Here is a 23,346-nt window from a genome sequence, read left to right as displayed (position 1 = left end):
CTATATCTTCAATTGCATTCAATTCATTCTCGATGGCAAAGTCATCAGAATAGCATATATTATGTTATTTATTTATATTTCTGTGTGTGTGTGTGTGTGTGTGTGTGTGTGTGTGTGTGTGTGTGTGTGTGTGTGTGTGTGTGTGTGTGTGTGTGTGTGTGTGTGTGTGTGTGTGTGTGTGTGTGTTTGTGAATATGAAATGGCTGCTTAGCTTGTGTGCTCAGCACTCCACTGTCAATGTAGAATAAATAGGTGTTTGGTTCTTCTATTGAGTTTGGTGTTTACACTCTTCAGCGCTGGCCCACAACATGAGACAAACAGCCTAATCTGTCCACATTAACAGCTAAAGTGACCTTTTAAGAGACAATAAAATGGATTATGGTACAATTATGCAAAATGTCTGTGTATTTGCCTCTTGAGTCTTGAGATGAAAGAAAGTAAATAAATTAAAAAAGACTATCATTATGAAGTAGATAGGCCTATTGGACTACAGGCCTAACGCCAGGCCAAATTCGACCAAACTTGGTATGAAATCTGCTTTTAAAAAAAAATAGAAAAATATATTGGCACCTAAGGTATTTCAGGTTACAAGAAACAGCTGTTTTCAGGCGGCGTTACGAACCTCGGAAGAACCCCCCCCCCCCCCCCCCCCCCCCCCCCCCCACACACACACACACACACACACACACACACACACACACACACACACACACACACACACACACACACACACACACACACACACACACACACACACACACACACACACACACACACACACACACACACACACGGCGAAAAAAATAAAAGCAGCTAATATTGGCAGACAGACATCTAAAATTAGTTTCTCAAATGAAAAGTGAAGGCAAAGTCTTAAGATCAACGTTTCCTTAAGTCTGGATAGTAACATCATTATTACGAGTGTGTGTTGTCACACACGTTTATCAATCACAAACATTGATTCCGCCTGAATAGAGGAGCAGCAAGCAGTCGAATCCACAGGTTGTTATCAACCAAGTATTTCGCCTTATTCAGACCACAGTTGGTTCAGCTTTAGTGTGTGTTGCATTGACTGGCATCACATTGAACTCAAAATAATAGCTTCCACACTTCAGTCATTGAATCCACCGCTTAAGATGTGGTCTGGTTCATGCAGTTTGCAAATAGTTGTAATCATTTGCATGCATCTCGATAGCCTACACGGAATGCATTGCAGTCGTATAGGATTCTACATCATAATGAACGCAGTTGAAAAATACCATTCTACTTATATGAATTGCGATGTTTTGAACATTTGGATGTGGCAGAAACACCGTTTAGTCGTTTCACTTGGCAAAGCGTTCTTCTTTCTGCTTTCACATCAAACTATACAGATGAATCAATAAATGAAGCCCTACCTTATCACTTCGGCGGAAGAGTGTTCTGCATTAATTCTCTGACTTCATGCCCAGTCCTCGGATGGTCTCGGAAAGTTCAGGGACTGAAGACTCAGCGTCCCGCTGGGGGTTCGAGAATTTCCAGTAAAGTCTCCTCTTCTTCTCCGCGTTCTGGCGGACGCAACACAGATGGAGATGGTTCGTCCAGCGTATAAAAAGCAAGACGTTATCCCTTCCGTTAAAAGTTATTTTCCATAGTTTTCTTTAAAGCCACGTATCGTAAACAGTGACAAAATTGTATCCCATGTTCGGTTATGGAGTCCCGCAAAATCCGAAGTTGGTTCAGCCAATGCGGGAATGCGCACCCCCTTCGCCTGACTCCCTCCTCCCCTCCCTGCTCCAGTCTGTGGACCACCCCGAAACAGGAAGCTCACTTTTTGTTTTCCTTAAAAAAAAAAGAAGAAAAAAAGAAGACCACGCTGGTTGGGGTTTTTCTGTTCCAAGTTAATTTATTGCACACGTCATTCGAACACAGTTGAAGGATAAACGCCGCTGCTTTATAGAATATCAAATTAATCCATAAAGGCCTACATATATTTGAAAAAATATTTACAATTGCGTTTTGCGAGTGTTGCACGAGAGCATTAAGGACACGACCTTCATAAGAAAAACAATATATCGTTGTCTTATCCAACGCAGGGCCGACACACACGTCGATCTGTGTGTTTACTTAAATACTGTTACTTCATAGGCAACTTCTTGGACTGCGTGTGTGGGTGGCTTACGTGTGTATGCTGTAGAAGCCGAGTCTTACTAGGCTATTAAGTTGTTTAAATCAACCCAAAACCCGGGGTGGATTTCAACCCGGATCTTCAAAACCATACTAACTTATCGCAAGCCCCAAGAGAAGCCCATAGAACGAGTTTAGGCCTACTTGAACAATTTGCATATAACATAGCATAACAAGGATTTGGAATAAAAAAAACTATTTACAGAATTTGAATAGATATCAACGGTTTTATTTAAAGGGCCTAGTCATGTTTTGATGATGATTCAAATGATTCATGATTCAAATTCATATGCAAATATTTTATATAGATATGACATTTGACAATATTCAAAATTAGAAGGTCCCGTTATCATATTACGAAAACAATGCAAACTTGCAGTAGGACATCTACCACAGATTACCCTATAGATGAGCAATGTCCACAGAGTTCAGAAAGTTATTTTGAACAAGGTCTCAAACTGGAGGGTTGCAACCAGCCTACCAGCGTGTGAGTACACCGAGAGAGCATAACAGCAGGTAACCAAATCAGATATCCTCAATGAGAGTCTTGGGAATTAAGCCCCAACATAGCCACCTCTAAAGCGGCCTCACAGGGGATACACGGTGGTGCTGGTGCAAGCAAATATCTCCACAGATGCCGGGGCCATATGCCTTATCAGACTGTGGCAATGAAAATCCTTTTGCGGCTTAGCGCCTCATTCACACCAGGTGGAAAGTCCTCCACTGTAGAGTATCAATGGAGAGGATTGCATTAGCAATGGAGCTGTTGAAAGAGTGAGAGTGTCATGGCACAGGAGGTGCTGCTTGTAATATATTTATGTCAATGGTTTTCAATGTGAGGTAACTGCATATGTAGTTTTGTAAATGTATGCACATGCATACGTAATTACGTATGTATGTGTGATCAACCTTCCGCACACACACACACACACACACACACACACACACACACACACACACACACACGGGCGCACACACACACACACACACACACACACACACACACACACACACACACACACACACACACACATGTGCACACACAAGCACATACACGCTTGTGTGTGCACATGTTTATATTTTACATTAAAATGCCCAAACCCTGTCAAGATATCTTTAGGATTTAACAGTATTTTCAAATTGCAAGTTAGAAGGATGAGTGAATAACAGTTACAGGTGTTGACTTTCAGAAAGAGTCAGAAGTTCATGCAGAGTTTACCCTTGAGGACAGATTACACAAAGGATGAGCTATTCAGCCAAAGCAGAGGCTTCTGGCTCGATACCTATAGTTCCAGCGACTATTAAAGAGTGGCAGCCTTCACTTACCAAAACAAACCTTTGATACCTGCTCTATAGGATCTTGGTCATCAATGCACCACTGATTAGGTGTTCACTCATTTGTGAACACACTCACTGCTGATGCTACGTCAACAAAAATATTCCGCCCTCATTGTGATTACCGGTGATTCAATAACCGTTAATTCACACTATTTGGAAAAACATTGATGCAAATTTGCAACACACAAACGTAGGAAAAACAAGTGAACGAAGCACATTGTGAGGGATTGGCAGTTTGACTGGTCTCCAGGTTAGCCCTAGGGCCATGAGGCTAGAGGCTCATATAGCCTGGGTGTGTGTGAGCGAGACGGAGCGAGAGACCATGCATCTGTCATTAAGACTCGGGAGCAGCTGGACATCATTCCCCATGTGCTACAAAATCCAGCAGATTGTTGACAGGATTTGTTTTTCCATTGCAGATGGCCCTTTGCACATGTTCCCCTCCCATTGGTCAGGGTCTCAGGCAGACTGCCGATGTGTCGCCTAAAGATGCTCTCTATCTTCTCTGGGTTTCACCTTGGATCGTCACATGACCGACCCACTCATATACACACAAAGTAGAATGAGGGATGTAAGAGGCACAGATAACAGAGGTACAGAGACGGTATAGGGAAGGTTGCAATGCACCCACTGTCCAAAAGCAGAGTGAGAGTTTAGGCCATTCCATTTTTGGTATCATGGAGAAGTTCAAAAAAGTTGATGCAAATTTTTCATTGCAAGATGTGTGACAGATGTTGGTGGGGAACATTGGTGACAAAATGTTAACAGGTTCATATTTTTTTAAATGGAATCATAACTACTACTAGCATTATTTAAGGAATTAGAATTATGGTGTTGCTGTTTTCTTTAATTAAACTGCAGTTACATTTTATGATCCAGCAAACTCTGTTCTAAAGCATTAGTACGGATTTGTGATGCTTTATCATTGCTATGTTCATCAATCCATCCCTTCATCCATTTACTGATTCTAAATTAGGGTAACACACAAACACACACACACACACACACACACACACACACACACACACACACACACACACACACACACACACACACACACACACACACACACACACACACACACACACACACACACACACACACACACACATTAATATTATTAGATACATTGGAATGTTCTTTCAGTTTTTTGCAGTGACTTTTTAGCATAAATTATCATTGTAAATGCGTAAAAATGTCGGAATCCCGATATACTACCATCAACAAATCAATTTACAGCCGCTAGAGGGCACTATAACACAGGCTAGGAAGTGGACGTCCCAATATAGAAACAGTATGCAATGGATGAGTAGACTCTACTAACGATTGGTAATATCCGATATAGCCTTTATCCAAAAATAAAGCTCTTTGTAATACCTTGTTATATAATGTGGCCTAGTTTAAATCCTGAAAAGGTTAAGAAAAACATTGATGTCTTCTTTAGAAAATACAATAATTAAACCCAGCCAAAATTCGGAATAGCGGTATGTCAGATATTTAAGTAAAACTGCCTTCATTATGCTAGAATATTGTCCACCTCTATGCGTTATGTGTGTGTGTGTGTGTGTGTGTGTGTGTGTGTGTGTGTGTGTGTGTGTGTGTGTGTGTGTGTGTGTGTGTGTGTGTGTGTGTGTGTGTGTGTGTGTGTGTGTGTGTGTTTGTGCATGGTTGTTTGTCAATCGAGGGCATCTATGTATTTATGCATGTATTTGTATGTGCATTTAAGAAACGTGAATAACTTGTGACGCGACTCAAATTCATTGGATGTGTAGTTAGATGCCTTCCAACCCTGCAAGATTGTGGGCAGATCCTAAGAAACAGTGATGTAGGCTGTTTGCACAATCGAATCAGTTACTAACAATTGATCACATTAAAGTATGTACATGAATTAAGATCATAAAACCAGGGGCGGTTCTAGAGGGGGGCAGCAGCGGCCAGTGCCCCGTAAAACTGAGCTTGCATCCTGGTTTCAATGTGCCCCTCCAACAAAACAACCCTCCCCCCCCCAATTGGTTTAGAACCGCCCCTGCATAAAACCTTATCAAAACAGTGGTAACAATCTTCAGGGCCATAATTATAAAATTCAAATAACAATGATAACAACCCACAATATAATGGGACATATTAGAGTGAAACATTGAAACAGTCAATGTCCTTTGATACTTCCTTAAAATTCTATAACTATGCTCAAAACAAAGAGAACCACCTAATCCATGGTTCCACTGTATGTGCTGCTCTACAGCAGACTCCAGTGGTCACACGTGTTAGCCGTAAACCACAGGAAGTGACATAAAAAAATACTGGTCGGGTATTTTCCGCTCGATCTTCTCCTTTGGAGAATTAGGAGGGAAATCTCCACAGGAAATTGCATGCGGTAAGAAAGAGCTGAAAGTATGAGTGGAGGTTAAGATGAAACAGCTAGGTCTCTGGCATTAATTCCCTGAACTGTGCAGCAAGAACAGTTGCAAAACAACTCTCCCCATTATGCATTTAACTTCTCCCATCTTTGTGTTTGCAAAGCACTAGCATTCTAGGACAAATAACACATAGCTATAATCTATGATGGTCATTACAACCGTAGTGACATTGTAGAAGTTATTTGCACAATATTTTTTTGAAACGTTGTGAAACTTCATTAAACAATAACCATATTAACAATTGTAACCCCCTATGGGTTTCAATACGATGTTAAATGTTTTCCATATAAAACATAATTGCTAAACAAAACCTTAATATTAGAAGAAAGGTAAAAAAAGAAATAGTGCAGACCATTATTAAACAATTTTGTCAGACCCCTGGCCATTGATTTCTAAGTAAAAAGTTTTCTGTATGTTGTAACAGAATGTCTTGTAAAGGATGATAGACAGAACTAGAAGCTGGGAGAGCTTGCTACAATTACCGGCCATTTCCATGGCATGGCAGCGGCAAATCTATTTTTTTAATGTTCACTACTGGCTACATATAAGGAACATGCAATCATTGCTTGTGGATTGGTCGCTATTTAATGTAAGCAGGCATTACATCTACAGGCCTAGCAATACCGGGTTCTCTGGAAGTTAAGCAGTGCTGTTAATGGTCAATTATTGGATTTGAGACAAGTTGGATTTGCTCATCGATGAACCCTATTTGATATCCCCAATGACCTGCGACAGAGACGAGCACCGTCATTCAGATGAGATGTTAAAGGTGACGTATTATACCACCAGGTGTGTAAGTGTGAAGCCCTTTTTTAAATCTGCCTGGGCGTGTCCACCTTGACGTATCACAGATAGATGAGCAACGATTCATACAGTCCATTGGGTAGGCCGGTATATATCCAGCATATATCTAGGTGTCACCTTTAAACCAAGATTCTGTCTCCCTTTGGTCACAGAGGATCCCATGACACTCATTGTAGGGGTAGGGGTGCTATTGCCGAGCCAGATTCCCACCCTGTCACTTTTACAAACATGGCCCCCTGATCATTCCCCGGTTTTAGTTGGATTGCCAGTATCTGAGCATATTGGCAGCACCTTCTGTATTGCCAAGATAGGTGCTACACACTGGTAGTTGATAAGGTGTCATAACGCCCCCCTCCCTGTAAAGCACTTTTTGTCCCTTCACAATTCTGCGACCTGCACATATGAGAAGGTCACTACTCAGAGACCGCACCCACCCCTTTTGCCATTAGAGGACGTGAAGTCCTCCCAGAGCTAAGCAGCCCGTTTGCATCAAGTAATCACTGGTGCAGAGGGGAACAGGCATAGTGTTTATTTTGGTCTGCCAGATACAAAATAAAAAATGAAATGCACTGTACACTCAGTTGGCTGGAATTAACCAACACCTTTTTTAGACGGGCATTGGATTGATTTAGCATCTTTTTTCACATTGACATATTTCTTTATACAACATGCTTTCAATGGAGCAGACTCAGCCTCCAGGTTTGACAAATCTAGTCGAACTTGGACCAGAAAGGAAAAGGACCCAGAGCTCCATATTTAGGCAGTCTGCATTTGTTGCACTATTTTTTAATTCAAAGCAAATAAAGGGCCGGTTTTGCTAGCAAAGCTAATAGTGGAGTATAGGGATAGGATTGTATGGTGAAGTTGATAAGGTGCATGACACCAATCCACAGCTTACGTCTACTGGGTTTGATCTTGAAAGTCTGAAGTCGATCTACAATTGGGCAAGGTGCGTAACCCCTAGTTGGTCCTTAGCAACCTTACCTGTCTGTATTTATTTACTGTTAGTTGCGTGGAAGAAAGGTGTCTGCTATATGAGTAAGTAGTGGAAGCAGACAGTGTGTCACTCATTGCAAATTGGATTGTACCCCGCTCAAGTCAGCACATGAACGCTTACCCTGAGTTTTATAGGTTATGTATTTGTCTTTCTAAAGGATGGTCACAACATTTAGCCATGATCCTAAAACCATGGAAGAGAAGTCATCCTTGGCATTTGTCATTGAAAATATAGAACTTAAGAAATGTAAAAAGGTGTTCTTGATGATCTTCAGCTGTTGCTTACAACCTTTGGCTCATATAAGAGCCAGATTCATTCCAATGTTGCCCTGTCTGTCAATTTAATTAGAAAGAGCGGTGAAAGAAAGAACAGTGCCATAGGTCATAACTCTTTGTTATAATGATCATGCACTCGCCTGCCTATATTATCTTAGGTAAGGACATGTTGCTACAAGTACCATTACTTTATCTTTGACTCAATACAGGAATCATTGCTGGCTGGGACATGTTAAATGTATTTTTGGATAATAGTGTTTTCAAAGGCAGAGTTATGTTTCCTTTGTCTCTCAGGGATTCAAAAGCCAACCGATAACCATGACTAGTTTAACTGTCAAGATGTTCAGTGCTCAGGGGATCAAGTTCTCAAGACATTCATGAATCACCAGTCCTCGTAGGACATTGAAATATATGTATGGTCTACAAAATTGTTTGAAACTAGGGTATCCTTTTAAAAATTGGTTGAAGATTCTGTAATATTCTTTAGCTTCTCTTTTCCCAAAATATTGATGATCTTCAAACTTTAGAATCTTTAAAGTGAACAAAAGGAGGGGAGCAGAATTAACAGATTATGACAAATCAGGACTCGGGGTAGTAATCTGAATAAATTGAACACTGTGGTCAACCAATGGTTAATCTTGGATCCAGCAGTTCTACTAAGTTATTGCAGAATTTCTGGGGGGAGACAGCAAGGGGTGAACATTTTTTTCTACCAGAGATACGTGATTTGTGCGAGTGGATGAAGCTTTCAGAAATTGGAAAAAAAAAGCCAACCAATAACCATGGCTAGTTTAACTGTCAAGATGTTCAGTGCTCAGGGGATCAAGTTCTCAAGACATTCATGAATCACCAGTCCTCGTAGGACATTGGAATATGTGTATGGTCTACAAAATTGTTTGAAACTAGGGTATCCTTTTAAAAATTGGTTGAAGATTCTGTAATTTTCTTTAGCTTCTATTTTCTCAAAATATTGATGATCTTCAAACTTTAGAATCTTTAAAGTGAACAAAAGGAGGGGAGCAGAATAAACAGATTATGACAAATCAGGACTCGGGGGTAGTATTCTGAATAAATTGAACACTGTGGTCAACCAATGGTTAATCTTGGATCCAGCAGTTCTACTAAGTTATTGCAGAATTTCTGGGGGGAGACAGCGAGGGGTGAAATTTTTTTTCTACCAGAGATACGTGATTTGTGCGAGTGGATGAAGCTTTCAGAAATTGATTTTAATACGTGTATCAAAATCTGGCCAGTGTATACCCCGGTGATTAAATACCTTTGGATCTCTTTTTGAAGTTAACTGCTGAGGGTTGAGTCTGTGCCCAATTACGCACTTACAGACCCCTGCCTCCATGAGTTATTGGTTGAAACATATATGAAGCTAAAGAAAGTGAAAAGCCTTATTCCCCCAGATCCACGCTCGTATGCCATCAGACTTTAGATATTATTTTAAAGTATAATTTGTGAGACTTTATAATGTAAATAATGTATTGTGAGCTTACTTCTTAGATCCTGCCACCAAGTGGCAAACATTTTTCTGCATGCTGCTCCTATTGAGAAAATAAAGCTGGAAACCACTCGCAACAAATTGCACAAAAAAAATAACGTTTGTAGTTTGAAGTAAGTCGAAAGGTATTGAAGGTCACGTAACATATATTTGCGTTCCCAATTTTTTGGGAACTGCTTGATAGAATTTGCCACAATATAATAGTTTTTTTTGCAGTATATTATGTTTGTGAACACAAACATAAAAAAAAGTTAGATTACTTTACATTACTTATTTCCAAATGTCCTTATGCAAAGGACCACATGAAGATGCGTAAACGAAGGACAACGTATCTTGTCTCAAATAAAGGCCCATTTTAGCCTAGTCTCTTTGTTTATAAATAGAGGTTTGCATTTGTTTAGTTAACAACAAGGGGCAATTTTAAAAGTTATACATGAGCATAAATGAATTTATATGACTTTCAAAACCAATCAAGCTACAAAGGTGTAGCCCCTAGTGTCCTCTTATGGGCCCTCAGACGTCCCCAACCCTACCTTTGAAAAACACCCAGCTAATAAATAATTTATTCAAGTTATGACCAGCACATAGACAATTTAGTTATACTAATTACATAAGAAAGGTAACAATGCTTTAAGAAGTTACATGCTTAGATGATCCTTGAGTTCACCAAGTATGAGGATGTTTTTTGTAAAACCACTCTTATGTCACACGTAGTGATATATCAGGAAACTGGGTGCATCGTAACAAGATCATCCTGGGCTGATCCTTCTGTTATTTTAAGTGGCTTGTACAAGGCTGTAAAAACACGAGCCTGCCAACCATATACACATCTTCTGGACTGTAGAAGCAAGAAGAATGTGTTAATTGGGTTTTGTCTGGGTTATGCTTCATCAGAAGGCAGACATCCTTTCAGGTCAGATCTGCATTATTATAAAGAATGGCAATTCTAGTCGTCTTCAACAGGCAATAATAACACTGTTATGTCACTTACTCGCCAGTGTAGCTACATTTACTGTGTTTTCAATGGTAAAAGATAAGAGGTGGACCATATATGCAACATTTAGTTTTTCTTACTTAACCATATCAACACATCTCTTTGTTGTGGGGGAGAAACTTAAAGACTCAATTCAGTCAGAGGTCATATTTATGGAGACTTAAGTTATGTAGCCAATATTACTGGTTTACCGAGCAAACTGCTCGAAGCAAAGGCTTGCACAAACAAATGAGAAAGCCCCTTGAAACTTGCTGTCAAACATGTCTGTCTGACAGCATTAACCTCCCGCCCAACACCCACGCCCCGGGGGATTTGTGGGATGGCAAATGGAGTGAGGGATTAGGGTTTTATAGTGTCAGCAATCAGTGGGCCTGTGGGTCAGTGTGCCACTGTGCCAGTATATCAGTGAGTCGATGGGTCTCTGGTACAATCTTCGAGTACTCCCTTTCAATCTCCTTTTCATAATAAACACAAATTTGTCATGCAGATTGCTGTCATCACATAGTCTAACCTTCTCACATATTCATGGGGAAACCGTTTTGTGTCTTCACCCATCATCACACCTGCAGCTACACGCTCACTGCCTTTTGCCTTTTTGGCAGGGGAACTAGAAATGTGTCGTGATGTGAAGCAGAGGAACTGTGGCCACATTCTTAGTAGTAAAGACCAAAGTAAGCAATTTATTCACCATGCGGGAAACTTTCCCTTAGCCTTTTAAATTACATTTTAATGCAGAAAAAGGCAACGATGACACAGGTAAATCATGATGAATCAGTAACAGTCAGTTCTTCTCATGACTCCATTTTGGCTGCTCTACAGGCATTGCCACATTTGGACTTTATTATATAAACCACTATGGTTTAAGCTGCTAGTCACATCCTCTGTGATGAACTGAATGGAAAGTCTCAGTGTGGTTTTAGGGAAGGGCAGAACGGACTCATTCGAGTCACAGCAACAGACCAAAACCAAACGCCTTAAGGTATCTGGATATGGTTTGCATTTTTTTTGCACTTCATTAGAGCCAGGGTCGGCAATTGGGAGAAACCAGCCAGAGAATGCAAGATTTTTTAAGTTTCCAACCGAGAGATTTTCTTCAGGCCTCCCTCCAAAACCAAAATTGAAAGGCGTCTTCTCTAGAGCCGCTACGGGCTGCGGTGCAACATAGCACGTCAACAAAGACAGAGGGACGAGCCGGGAACAGATCAGTTATAGGATGTGATTTTATTCATAACATTATTGAAATCATTATCGATCAGCATTGACTACAGACATGTCCGGGACAATCTGAGCTGAAATGTACCGTATTGTCACTTTGATCTGAAGGCACATGCCAATGTGGTACTTGGTGCCAGGGAATCTCAAAAGTGTTTACAACACAAACATAGACTCGATAGCACTTCCACCTTTTGTTTGCACAAGCACAACCTTTGCCTAAGGGAGCACGCTGGTGACATGACAAATCCTATGTTTCTCATGGGATGTGAAATTTGCCAGCAGGAATGTGAAGGTTGATGTGTGTGTATGACGCAATGATGCATTTAAATGTTAAGAAGGAAAGAGAGAAAAGACCCTCCATTATTTAAAGATTAAACAAATACAGCACTGATTTTTACTCTTTTTTATTTAAAATATAATTTGACTGTCATTTCAGACCATTTCAGAACACCCTGAAAACGCTAACTTCTAGTTACAATTGATTCTTCAGAAAGAGATGTTGACACAATTACGATTTGAAGAAAGAATTACAATGCCACATAATTACTTTTCACCATCTGTTCAACTCTACACACATATTCAATATCATACATGTTACACAACTATAGCATGAGACAAAAACATTTGGTTTTTGCTTTATTTTTGGCAGTACTCAAGCATCCTACGAGACGTAGATGCTTCAAGCAGAACTCAAAAGTACAGTAAGTTGATAAAGTGCTTCGTAAGCTATGTACGGCCCCTCCTTGTTGCTGAGGGGCCTGAAAGAGGAAGTGCTTGCAAAAAAATGAAATATAAAAAATAAAATAACACAATAACTCTTAGGGCATTGAGCAGACGCTTTTATCCAAAGTGACTTACAATAACTATTAGGTGAAAATTGTTTGCAATAACAAACATTGGCAGTATTCATTATTATATTATGGTAATTGTATAGTACTAAGCTCAATTTATGGATAGCTTTGTAGCTGTTTCCTATTGTACCCTTACTTATTTCAAAAGCACATCATCTAGTTGTTTCAAATTTGTACCTGTTATATCACATTATCAACGTCCTGTGATTTTAAGAGACGGACCGTACAGCAGAATGATACAGTACAGACCATTCAGGCCATTACACCATTAAGGATATACAAGAAAGCAAAAACATACATTTAATTCGAAGTCCAAACTTCAATGAAAGACATACGTAGCAAGAACCAGATGTTTCCAAATCAGATGAATAATCAATTGTTTGCTTGGTGGAACTTGAGAAGCGTATGACTTTAAAAAAGACTTTGGAAAATACAAATGCCGACGTGCCTGCCACACATGCCAAATGACCCATCTGTTTCGCAGACCTTCACATTACCTGGTTCTGAAGCAATCGCTGAATGTTTACTTGTGTGGCTGGGAAATAACCTTGAGTTCAGGCCATGGGAGCCTCAGTTGCCCAACGGGTTGCCTGAGCAAACAATACAGTGCAGATGCTGATTAGCTGCATTTCCCCAGCATGAAGCGCATGCATACAGCTCTCCGGGCAGATTCTAGATGTCAGATGCTTGACGCTTAGATGGTGAAATCTGACTTCACCAGCGACCCTCTCACCCTGCCTTCCATTATTCATAGATGATCACTTCAAACATCTCCTCAAATTGCTAACAGAATCCAATGAAAACAAAAAAGCATGTTCGACGCACAAAGCTTCTAAATGGAAGACTGTCATAGTTATGAATAAATCCAACATAAATACACTTGATCGGATTAAAAGATGTGTCCTTTTTCTTGGGACATATTTTTCTGCATATCAAATTGATGTGCAGAAGGAACAATTTAAGCTGAATAGGTGAATAACTATAATTGTTAAAAAAAAAAATGCAATCAATAACAACGTTGGCAATATCATCAACGTTATGTTGCTCTCCTTAATCGAAGTGCGCACGTTTTGTTTTGTAGGCAGCACAAGTAATAACACACGTGAAAGCATGGTTTGAAGGCTGTTTCCCTTAAGTAATCCTAGTAATTATTAAGGCACTATATCATACTTAATCTCTGAACAGAATCTCAGCAGCATATTGAATGATAAAAGTAACTGAACTACTTTTGCCATAAGAATGAGGACACAATATCAATCCTGTTTTTTTTGTGTCAATATGTTTTGGTCCAGATTTTCTATAACCTCCTTAGTATTTGGCTGTTTTGATTTAGAAAAAAATATATTGCATTACATCAGAATAAGGTTAGTCATTTACCCCCATGATGGTTAAAAAATTGGGTACCTCTTACTGCATGTTTACTTATCCAAAAGTATATCAAACATTTGTTTGGATGACTTGCAGAATTGAATTGGCACCTACCTCTTAAGATGGCAATGTTTGTTATTAGTTGTTTGCAAAGCAAAACTCAACAAGGGTTGCTAGAAAAATAGAAATATTGTTGCGTGATGCTGAAGGAGCTCAAGGAGCCCTGTATATATATATGTATATATAAATATTTATATACACATATGTAAATAATTGTTCTTTGTATGTGTTAGTATCTTTGTGAATGTCAATGGGAATTTCCCCAAACCCTTGTGTGATTACATTAACATTGACCCCCGCCTCCGCCTCCAGCTACATCTCCGCCTCCCTTCAATCTATGTGCATCCGCAGGAATCCACGATCATGTCGGGGACGTCCATCTTCACGATGTTGTGCTGCGAGTTGAAGTACATCATGGAGAGCGGCCTGCGCTCGGTCGGCACGCAGCAGGACGTCACGGCCGTGTTGATGCCGTTGATCTTCAGCTGGCTGAACACCGTGGCGTGGAAGGAGGACGCGATGCCGGGGGACCCGGACAGATGCTGCGGACACTGGCCCATGCAGTAGTTCATGTGGTAGCCCTCTGGGGCGATGATCCAGTCCTGCCACTGGATGTCCTTGAACTTGATGTAGAAGTCCCTCTTGCAGCACACGGTGACGTCGTCGCCGCACCGGAGCGAACGCTTCCTCAGCGAGTGTTTGGACTGGTCGTCGTGCTGCCGCACCTTGGCCACAAGGAAGGGCTGGTGGTGGGGGTTGTCGCCAGAGCTGGAGGAGCTGGAGGAGCCCTGTAAGGAGCACAGATTCTCCCCGCCGTCCTCCCGGCAGCTGACCTCCAGGTGGAGGTGGCTGTGTTCGCGGTCCAGGAAGGCCTGCAGCGGGCGGGTGATGGTGAAGGTGTGCCAGTTGCTCTCCTGGATGTCCAGCGTCTTCTCGACAAGCAGAGTGCGGTTTGAGTCCCCGGGGAGGCCAGACAGGAAGACCTGGGCTCGTATACGGTGGGGGTCCAGGCCAGAGGAGCGGGCATATACCCACAGAGAGGACTGGAGCACCTGGATGTTTTGGCCGTGCTCCTGCAGGAACTGGAAGGTGAGGCCGAGGCTAGCGTTGGGCGCAATGCCTCTCTCCTCTGAAACAGAAACCACGTTGCATCAGTTAAAAGTGTAGAGTACATTTTTATTTGTTTTTTAGACAAAAAAATATGTGACAACTTTTATTTTCTTGTATGCCATAACGAAGGGAGAACTGGAAAAGTTAAAAACAATGTGTTTATTACAACAACAAAAAAAGTATATGTCATGCAGAAAAAGTAGGCGCATTCAAAGAAATAAAGTAGGCTATAAACATATTGCTTGTTTGTATGGTATAAAAGTTCAATCTACATATGGTCATTGCTTGACCTTTTTTTTTTTTCGCGGAAGCGTTGACCATCAAAGTCACTTGAATGATCAGGCCTTTATTTCACCGTAAAAACGATGTCCCCGTTAAAATGTAACACTCACCTGTTTCTGCAAAGCTTACTATCTCGTAGCCATGATCTTTCGTGGGTATGGTGTTGCTGACGCGCCCCGCTTGGAGTTTGCGAAGCGCCGTTAAAAGCGCCACCCGAGGAATTGTATGAGTGATGTTTGGTCTCTCTTTAAGGTGCAATTTGCTCAAAATCTGTTGCTTCGCGACCTCGATCATCAGTCTGTCCTCCGCTTCTTTATCCAGTGCCGGCAAACCACAGGACACACACCCTGGGGAATCACCACCAGTCTTGACCTCAGCCCGGAGCCCCGTCAACATCAGAGAAGCAATCAATAACAACGTTGGCAATATCATCGACGTTATGTTGCTCTCCTTAATCGAAGTGCGCACGTTTTGTTTTGTAGGCAACACAAGTAATAACACACGTGAAAGCATGGTTTGAAGGCGGTTTCCCTTAAGTAATCCTAGTCGAACTGGAAGAATATAACGTTTAGAGAGGTCTTGGTTGATGATGGTCCGGGTCCTTGTGGCCGAGTGGACAGGCTTGTTGAGAGAAAGAAAAAGTGACTCCTCATCTAATGATTGAAATATCTGGGGTAATCCACAAAAAACGTGTGACACGTTGGAGAGGCGCACCAATGAGCGCACTGAGGCATAGACCAAATTCTGGCATTGCATGTCTCAGCACCTCTCACGCAACACACACACACACACACACACACACACACACACACACACACACACACACACACACACACACACACACACACACACACACACACACACACACACACACACACACACACACACAGTTCACTGGAAATGCTGAACCGTAGCTTTTACGCGCACACGATAGCCAACTGCATGTCTGCTGCGCAGTGGGCGCTTATGAAAAGATAAGTTTTAACCTCGCTGTATTCTGTCATAGGCCTATCTGACATTGTATGCGTTAAGCGTTCTTCAGCACAAACATTACACACTTTTCCCGATTTTGGACGGACAGTATGACAATTGCATTAAAGAGGAAACGCTGTGACGACTACGAAGTGTTACAGAGTTACTTCACTTATTTCAAATTCGACAGGAGCGAGTTCATAATGCAGCATACCCCCCGCATCTCATTGGGACGGCGGCTTGTCAGTAATTATAGTCTACTTGCCCAAAGTGCCCAAGGCCGTAACAACCTTTTCAGAAAGTTGTCTTAACATGTCGATTTAGAAGGCACCCAATCAAGTTGCTTTTTTTGTGTGTGTGTGTGTGTGTGTGTGTGTGTGTGTGTGTGTGTGTGTGTGTGTGTGTGTGTGTGTGTGTGTGTGTGTGTGTCCGTGTGCGTGTGTGTGCGTGTGTTTAAATTGAGTGCGTGTGCGTGCGTCATGTGAGTGTTTTCTTGTTTGTGCGTAATGCTTGTTTTTTTAATGTGTTTGGGTTAGTTCGAAGGCAAAATTGCAATTCAAATTTTTATATTAGCATTAAAAAAAAGTGCTTCATACATTGTGAACCTTGTGCATTAGGTAGCTGCGGTAGCGCAATCAGCCAGCTCATTCATGTCGGTAACGGTAGGTAATCCCTTCGTTGATCCTTGAATTCAATCTTACCCAAGCTTAAATGATCCACCTTTTCTCTCGACCCTACACGCCACCAGCATCTCGTTCTACTAATAAAACGTTGAACAAAATGTAACCAAAATGTATTACACCTTTACAAAAGGTAAATTGGCTTGATATCTACACAACCGTGACATGCACATATTTAAATTTACTAATGAAAAGAAGGGCTGGTAATAACAATGAACTACAAAATAGTAAAAAGTAACCTAATATATATTAATCTATAATATATACATATAAATAATAGATATACAAGGATAAGCAAACAAAGAGCAAAAAAATAATGTCTATATTAGTAACAGTGACATTATACTTATATTTGTCGGCCCCTATATAAACAATGAGTTTATATAGGCCTATATATATTTCCTCCTTAAAGATAAGACAGTTGTGGTTGGAATGATTTCCAAATTATTCTCTTTTTTTTCCCCCGTTGGCAATATGTGTTTTGATGTCTTGATTGGCCACAAAATATAAAGCAACAGCTGAATGTAGTTTCCAACACAACGTTAGTGCCATGTAGGCCTACATGCTCACTTCTTAGGAAGCTGGCTCGGCCTTTTCATGGTCTGCTTGGCATGTCAAGCAATGAATAGTTCCTATCAGTCACGGTTGGGGTCAAATAACAAAACGATTTAGGCCTACTTTAATTTCGGGTGGATCATTCACAATATGTCAAAATTAATTGCCGTTTTCTTATTATTTCTCTCTCTCTCTCTCTCTCTCTCTCTCTCTCTCTCTCTCTCTCTCTCTCTCTCTCTCTCTCTCTCTCTCTCTCTCTCTCTCTCTCTCTCTCTCTCTCTCTCTCTCTCTCTCTCCTTCTCTCACACACACAAGCTCACACACACGCACGCACGCACCCCCCCCCGCACACGCACACACACACACACACACACACACACACACACACACACACACACACACACACACACACACACACACACACACACACACACACACTAAAACAATTAATGTGGATCGGCCTTGATGGATGCCGATCCTGCACTGATAGCAGGCCACAAGACGAGTCAGTTACATTTAGGAATATCGCGGAACTAGCCTGCCGACACGCGGTACGTATTTGTAAGTACAGGAAGAGCGTGGAAATCAATAACAGTAGGCTACTCAACCATAAGCAGATGCAGACGGTTGGCCCATTTCAGCTCTGGGTCGATGTTTGAAATGCAGTTCCTACATGAGACCAAGAACGAATAAAAGGCACTTTTCTTTATCCGTATTATCAGACATCCTTTAAACGATCCTACAACGATGAAAAGGCATATGTATGAGATTTATAGATGATCACGCTGTCCTTTCCGTTGTTTCCTCTTATTTCCTCTGCTGCTCCTTTTACGTTTTGGTGTTTCGGATGTATACAAGTTAACTTAAAGGAATATGCCAGTAGCTTACCACAAACACTGTAAAAAGTGCTCTTGACTTAAACTTGGTGACAAAAAATGTGACGCTGCCACAGTGGCCGCAGCTCATAGGTATTTTTTGTTCTCTTATTTGATGAATGCATTATTTCCCAAAAGTAATCGTCTGGTTATTTCCAAACACCGACAGACCGGGGTTTGACATGAGTGTGGGGCGCCCTGGTCGGCAGTTTAAGTCACCCGGCGGCCTATCACTTCTATCCGTCTCGCGCGGCGCAGTTGTGACAGTGCGGGTCGCAGCAAACCAAGTGAAGCTAGCAACACCATTATTAGCATCGGTGAGTCTTCTGGAGATGAGCCTATATAGCTTAGCCCACCCCATAGCTAGCGCCTCATATTGGGACATGTCAGTGCCTGGTTAGTTTAGGGTAATGGCCAACCTCAGTGTTAATATTTGATATTTAGTTTGGGAGGCAGCTGACGTTTTGGTGACATTATTGTTGCCTGTTGACGAAACGATATAACGTGAACGTCTACTGGGCTAATGCACTAGTGCTAGCTGGCTATTTCGCTAGGTCGGTGGGAAGGTAACTAGGTGGCTAATTATACTTGCTGGAGAAAGCAAGCTAATGCCATGAGCTATCATTAGCTATTGTTACCCAGTGTTTCAGTAGCCTAGCCTCGGCACCGACAACACCACCTGTGCTCAGCAGACAGATCGTGAAGAACTGGACAATCCATATCGGACTCATTGAATACAACCCCTCTTGCGGTGAGCCTAACCTTGTTAATGACTCAATTAGTTATGTTATATAAAACCCATAACAAGCGACTTTCAGCACCAATAACACCAGTAAACGTTGTATTGCATTGGGTGACAGTCCTTATGGAGAGCGGTCACGATATCCCCGGAGTGAATATAGCGTTGATGCTTAGACGTTGTTGGTCGTTCATCCTTATCTGCACCAAACCCTTACTGCCAACGAACTGTTGATTCCTAATGATACTCAAATCGTGCATAAAGTCGGTGCAGTAATGATCGGATGGATAGCATTATATAACCGATTACTGTATCCCTGCAGATTAATTAACTATAAGGCTTCGTCTTGATTGGTTGAATTAAAATGTAAACAAACGGAAAATACTTAGGATGAGCTTTGGATGCATGAGACCATATCGGAATCTGTTCTATTTATTCTAAAAGTTATATTAACTTCAGTACTAGAATTATTTAATATTACCCGTGTTCAATGTACTGTATATTCCATTCAGCATTTTGGGGGATTCGCTAGAAATCTGCATGTGCTTCTGGTTAGATCCATTAGTAAATATTTTTTGTATATGGTTCATTCATAATATTTGGACCAGCTGAAATAGCAACATATGCTAGTTTTTTATTCCTTATTAAACTTATTTTGACACTATGCCTGATTCTGCTGTAGTGACCATCCGTTCATTTGTTTGGTGGAGTCAACACTTTGTGACCAGAAACTCATGCTTTATATATTTTGCTATATTCTAAGAGGTAATTATTCCGATTTGGACGTCGAGCCTTGACAAATAAGTATTGGTTCTTGGATTATTTCAGATGAATACAAAAATGTATAGAAAAACATGGCATTGTCATTGCCTTGTATTCTGATAGTGGGGACGTATTTATATATCCCACTATCAAATCACTATCACTATCAAATCACCTTTTTCCTATTCCAATTAAATTTAACAGTTTACAGTACGCTTGGTGCTGCTTTGCAATTCCCTTCTATTAAACCATTGAGCAATAAGAATGTAGAATATATAGCAGGATTTGAGGCGGTGTATCAGTGAACCACCAGTCTGCTGTTGCTAAGGCTAGAAACAAGGAAGATGATGGAGCCCGTCTGCTGTACTACGCCTCATTTCCTGCCCCTTGCTCATTTTGGTCCTGACGATCTAGCATCATATTATTATCTGTTAAACTCTAACATCAACCGAAATGCAAAAATATAAGACAGCATTTCGGGTGATCAAATTTCTGATGTCATTTTTCTTTGGTCGTAATTTAATGTGCGTGTTGAAGTTAACTTATTTGTTCGATGTATGAATTAAGCGTACACTGATTGCCTGAAGTCTTACTGCTTACATCAACTATTAATGCAGATAAGAATTCTAAATGTGGATTGAAACTACTATTAAAAACTAAAGGGTATATACAATGCAGGTTGTTTAATCATGCATTGGTTCTTTGGTTTGACATTACCCGTTTGTTACTTTGAACAGGTATCCATATCGCCTTCTGTGTCTGAATATCTGTTTGCAGCAGCAGAGTGCCTTTTTCTAGAGATTTGAAGAGCTATTTATAGATCTCTGCCAGAGCAGCAAGCATGGTGCTGTTGCTGCTGCTCCTCGCTCCCTTCTCTTTCACACTCCTGCTTCTTTTTCTCCCTGCTCCTCTCGCATCCTTCCGAGTCTAGTTGTGTTTCTGTACCCATTTCATTCCCATGTTTCTTAATTTCTTTCTCTGCTTCACTCTTTTCTCTTCCCTCTTCATCATGACCTCCCTCCATCCTTGTTTCCATCCCCATATTCCTCAACTCGGTCTACTTGATGTTAATTATTTATCAGAGCGGAATGGTAACTGGTTTTGTGGTTCCAAGTCTGGCTTTGATGAGGCTTGGCTTCCTGATTGACCTTACACTATAGACCTAACTCTGCTGCAGAGTTTATGCGTTTTGGCATGATACTCCAACTCAATTCATCCATTAAGTCTCACTGCACACAGTGTGGCTTGTAGCCTAATAGCGAAACAAACAGTTTTTTTCTAAATGTTACACACACACGCACGCGCGTGCGTATTTTGGTCAATAAGTTAACATTTTGTTACAATAACAATCACTGGACGACGTCTGATGATGCTTCTTGAATATAAATGTGTCCCTTGTTACAATACCCAAATACACCTTGACATGATGTGAGGCTATCAAGTGAGATCATTCAATGTTAATTGCAATTCGTATTTTGGTTCAGTGTTTGGTACCTACCTTTGTGCAAATCAAGCATTATACATTATCATGCAAACACCAAGCTTTCTGAGCACAATGATTGGATGCTGAACTGACGTATCTTGTAAGATAAAACCTCTTCTGTTCATGTTTGTGAACAACAGTAGGTTTGTGTCTACTAACGAAAAACCTCATATAGCTTCTGGCAAATCCAGGATGGCCCATAATGTCTTTGTGGGAAGAGGCATTGATTTATTTGATACAAATAGTTCAAGAGGGAAATTGAGCATGCCTGGATGTTTCTATTTTCCTTGGCACTGGCCTTCAATATGTAGCAGTAGTGTATTTCTAGCTGTTGAACAATGCACCGTTAATCCTGGTTAATAAAGGGAAAAAACCTTTACTCTGTTTGGTCCGACGTCCCACAAGCAATGCTGTCTTTCTGATGTCCCTGGTAAAGCCCTGTTTGATGAACTTTTCACCGCCTCTCTGGCATTGGACTACACAGTGGGACTTGAGGGAAGAGAGATAGAAATGTACTCAAGGGGGTTATTTTATACCATTCAATTATATAGATAGCTTGTCTCCTCCCTCTGCTTTATTTGACTAGAAGTGTTGATTTGTTGACATGAGCAGAACGATTAAACTACTACAGCTCCAAATTTGGATGGATAGTGTAGAAAAAGGAGGGTCTGCAAACCGGTGCTTTTGTGTTTATTGCTCCGGTAGATGTCCAGATGTGTGCACATAAAGCAGCATTAAATATTGGTCATAAATATGCCATCTGGTTCATTGTTGTGCTACGAAGACTTGCATGCAGGCGGATACAAGTAGGTCCATACACAGCTGGGCTTTCTTGGTGGCATTAGGATGGTCATCGCAATTATATTGTTTTAAGAGAGGAGAGAGCGAGAGGGAGGAAGCTGGAGAGCTAGAGAGCAAACACGACCTGGAGACGAAGAGACATCTCAACAGGGAGGGTTGGAGTGGAAGGGAGCGGTGAGCAGTGCGTATCACAGTGAGCAACACAGAGGAAGAAGAGAGAGTGCGTTAGCTAGCTAGTGAGCAAAGCTTTCTAATTCCCTCTCGTAAGCGTGCCTCATTCAGAAAAAAAACCCGGATACGATGAAAAGATAGGTTTCAATGCAGATTCTGTAAAAGACACGTCTGGTAGTGGTGGTCACAGTCGAGATGGGATCAGACCAAGCGCAAGGTGGAAACAAAGAAGAGTAACGAAGAGAAGTGAGCCAGCTTCCCAGCTGAAATGTGTTGCCGCGGGAAACGCAATGTTCCACTCCAGCGTTTAAGACCAAACTAATCGTCATTTTGCAAACCTGCAGTCACTGTTTCTGTTATCTCTTTTGCTTTTTTAATGTGCTATTGTCCGTAAAACCCTTTTAACCTTCAAGACTGGGAACCCAGCGTGCCCAGTTAACAATTCAAGTAAGTTTCTTCTGTGTTTTTACTTCTATTGCTGTGTGTGCATTAGTGAGTATTGGTAATATGCAGCCGAGTAGGGTAGGATTTGAGTTACTAATGCTTCCCTCAACTCTTAGGAGTGTGTGTTTTTGACCTGCTGCCATTGTCATCATTAAAATTGCCTTTTTACCTTTTCCCCCTCCATTAGTTGATGATGCTCCCAAGACAAAATTTGGGAGCAAGATTTTGGGCACATTTTCTGCAATCTCCCATTAAATAAGCACATTATATTGAGAAAGCACTATTCAAATGATGAGGTTTATCAGGCTCTACTTGGAGTAGGTGATCATAAGAATCGGTTAAAGCGCAACACATATATTATATGTATTTATAGGCAAACTCCTTAATGTGTATACCTTTTCCATTTTAATCAATGGTACAGGGCAGCAACAGCGTGCAGCGGTGTTTGGACTGGTCCTGAAGGCATTCTATTAGTGGCAG

At 41.2% G+C, this 23,346-nt stretch overlaps 3 protein-coding genes across 7 annotated transcripts in view; 1 reads left to right on the top strand and 2 right to left on the bottom strand.

Annotated features, from left to right (window-relative positions):
* Window positions 1–1,770, bottom strand: part of gli1 (GLI family zinc finger 1) — a 51,174-nt gene extending 49,404 nt beyond the window's left edge. The window contains exon 1 of the mRNA XM_030375357.1: window positions 1,398–1,770. The gene's annotated coding sequence lies outside the window, so the exon portion shown is untranslated. The remainder of the gene's footprint in view (window positions 1–1,397) is intronic.
* A 9,933-nt stretch (window positions 1,771–11,703) lies between these two features.
* Window positions 11,704–16,021, bottom strand: LOC115557498 (inhibin beta B chain). The gene is made up of 2 exons (XM_030375369.1): window positions 15,495–16,021; window positions 11,704–15,121 (listed from the first exon to the last, which is right to left on the bottom strand). The coding sequence occupies exons 1-2, from the start codon at window positions 15,895–15,897 to the stop codon at window positions 14,328–14,330; spliced, it is 1,197 nt and encodes a 398-aa protein (XP_030231229.1). The 5' UTR covers window positions 15,898–16,021; the 3' UTR covers window positions 11,704–14,327.
* Window positions 16,022–18,571: 2,550 nt separating this feature from the next.
* Window positions 18,572–23,346, top strand: part of r3hdm2 (R3H domain containing 2) — a 42,381-nt gene continuing 37,606 nt past the window's right edge. Inside the window, exon 1 of one of the 5 annotated variants that reach the window (XM_030374624.1) lies at window positions 18,572–19,217. The gene's annotated coding sequence lies outside the window, so the exon portion shown is untranslated. Of the gene's footprint in view, window positions 19,218–22,065; window positions 22,870–23,346 lie in introns of those variants that run through there. The other 4 variants (XM_030374626.1, XM_030374627.1, XM_030374628.1 and 1 more) reach the window with 4 other exon arrangements.

Source organism: Gadus morhua, chromosome 13 (genome assembly GCF_902167405.1).
Source record: "Gadus morhua chromosome 13, gadMor3.0, whole genome shotgun sequence".
NCBI lineage: Eukaryota > Metazoa > Chordata > Actinopteri > Gadiformes > Gadidae > Gadus > Gadus morhua.
This window is presented reverse-complemented; position numbering and strand designations above follow the sequence as displayed.

Bases quoted from the DNA above. Each gene is read 5' to 3' on its own strand.
- LOC115557498 (XM_030375369.1), bottom strand. From the start codon at position 15,897: ATGCTTTCACGTGTGTTATTACTTGTGTTGCCTACAAAACAAAACGTG. The intron at 15,122-15,494 runs GTGAGTGTTACA...TTTCTGTTTCAG, and splicing joins AGTAAGCTTTGCAGAAACAG to AGGAGAGAGGCATTGCGCCC.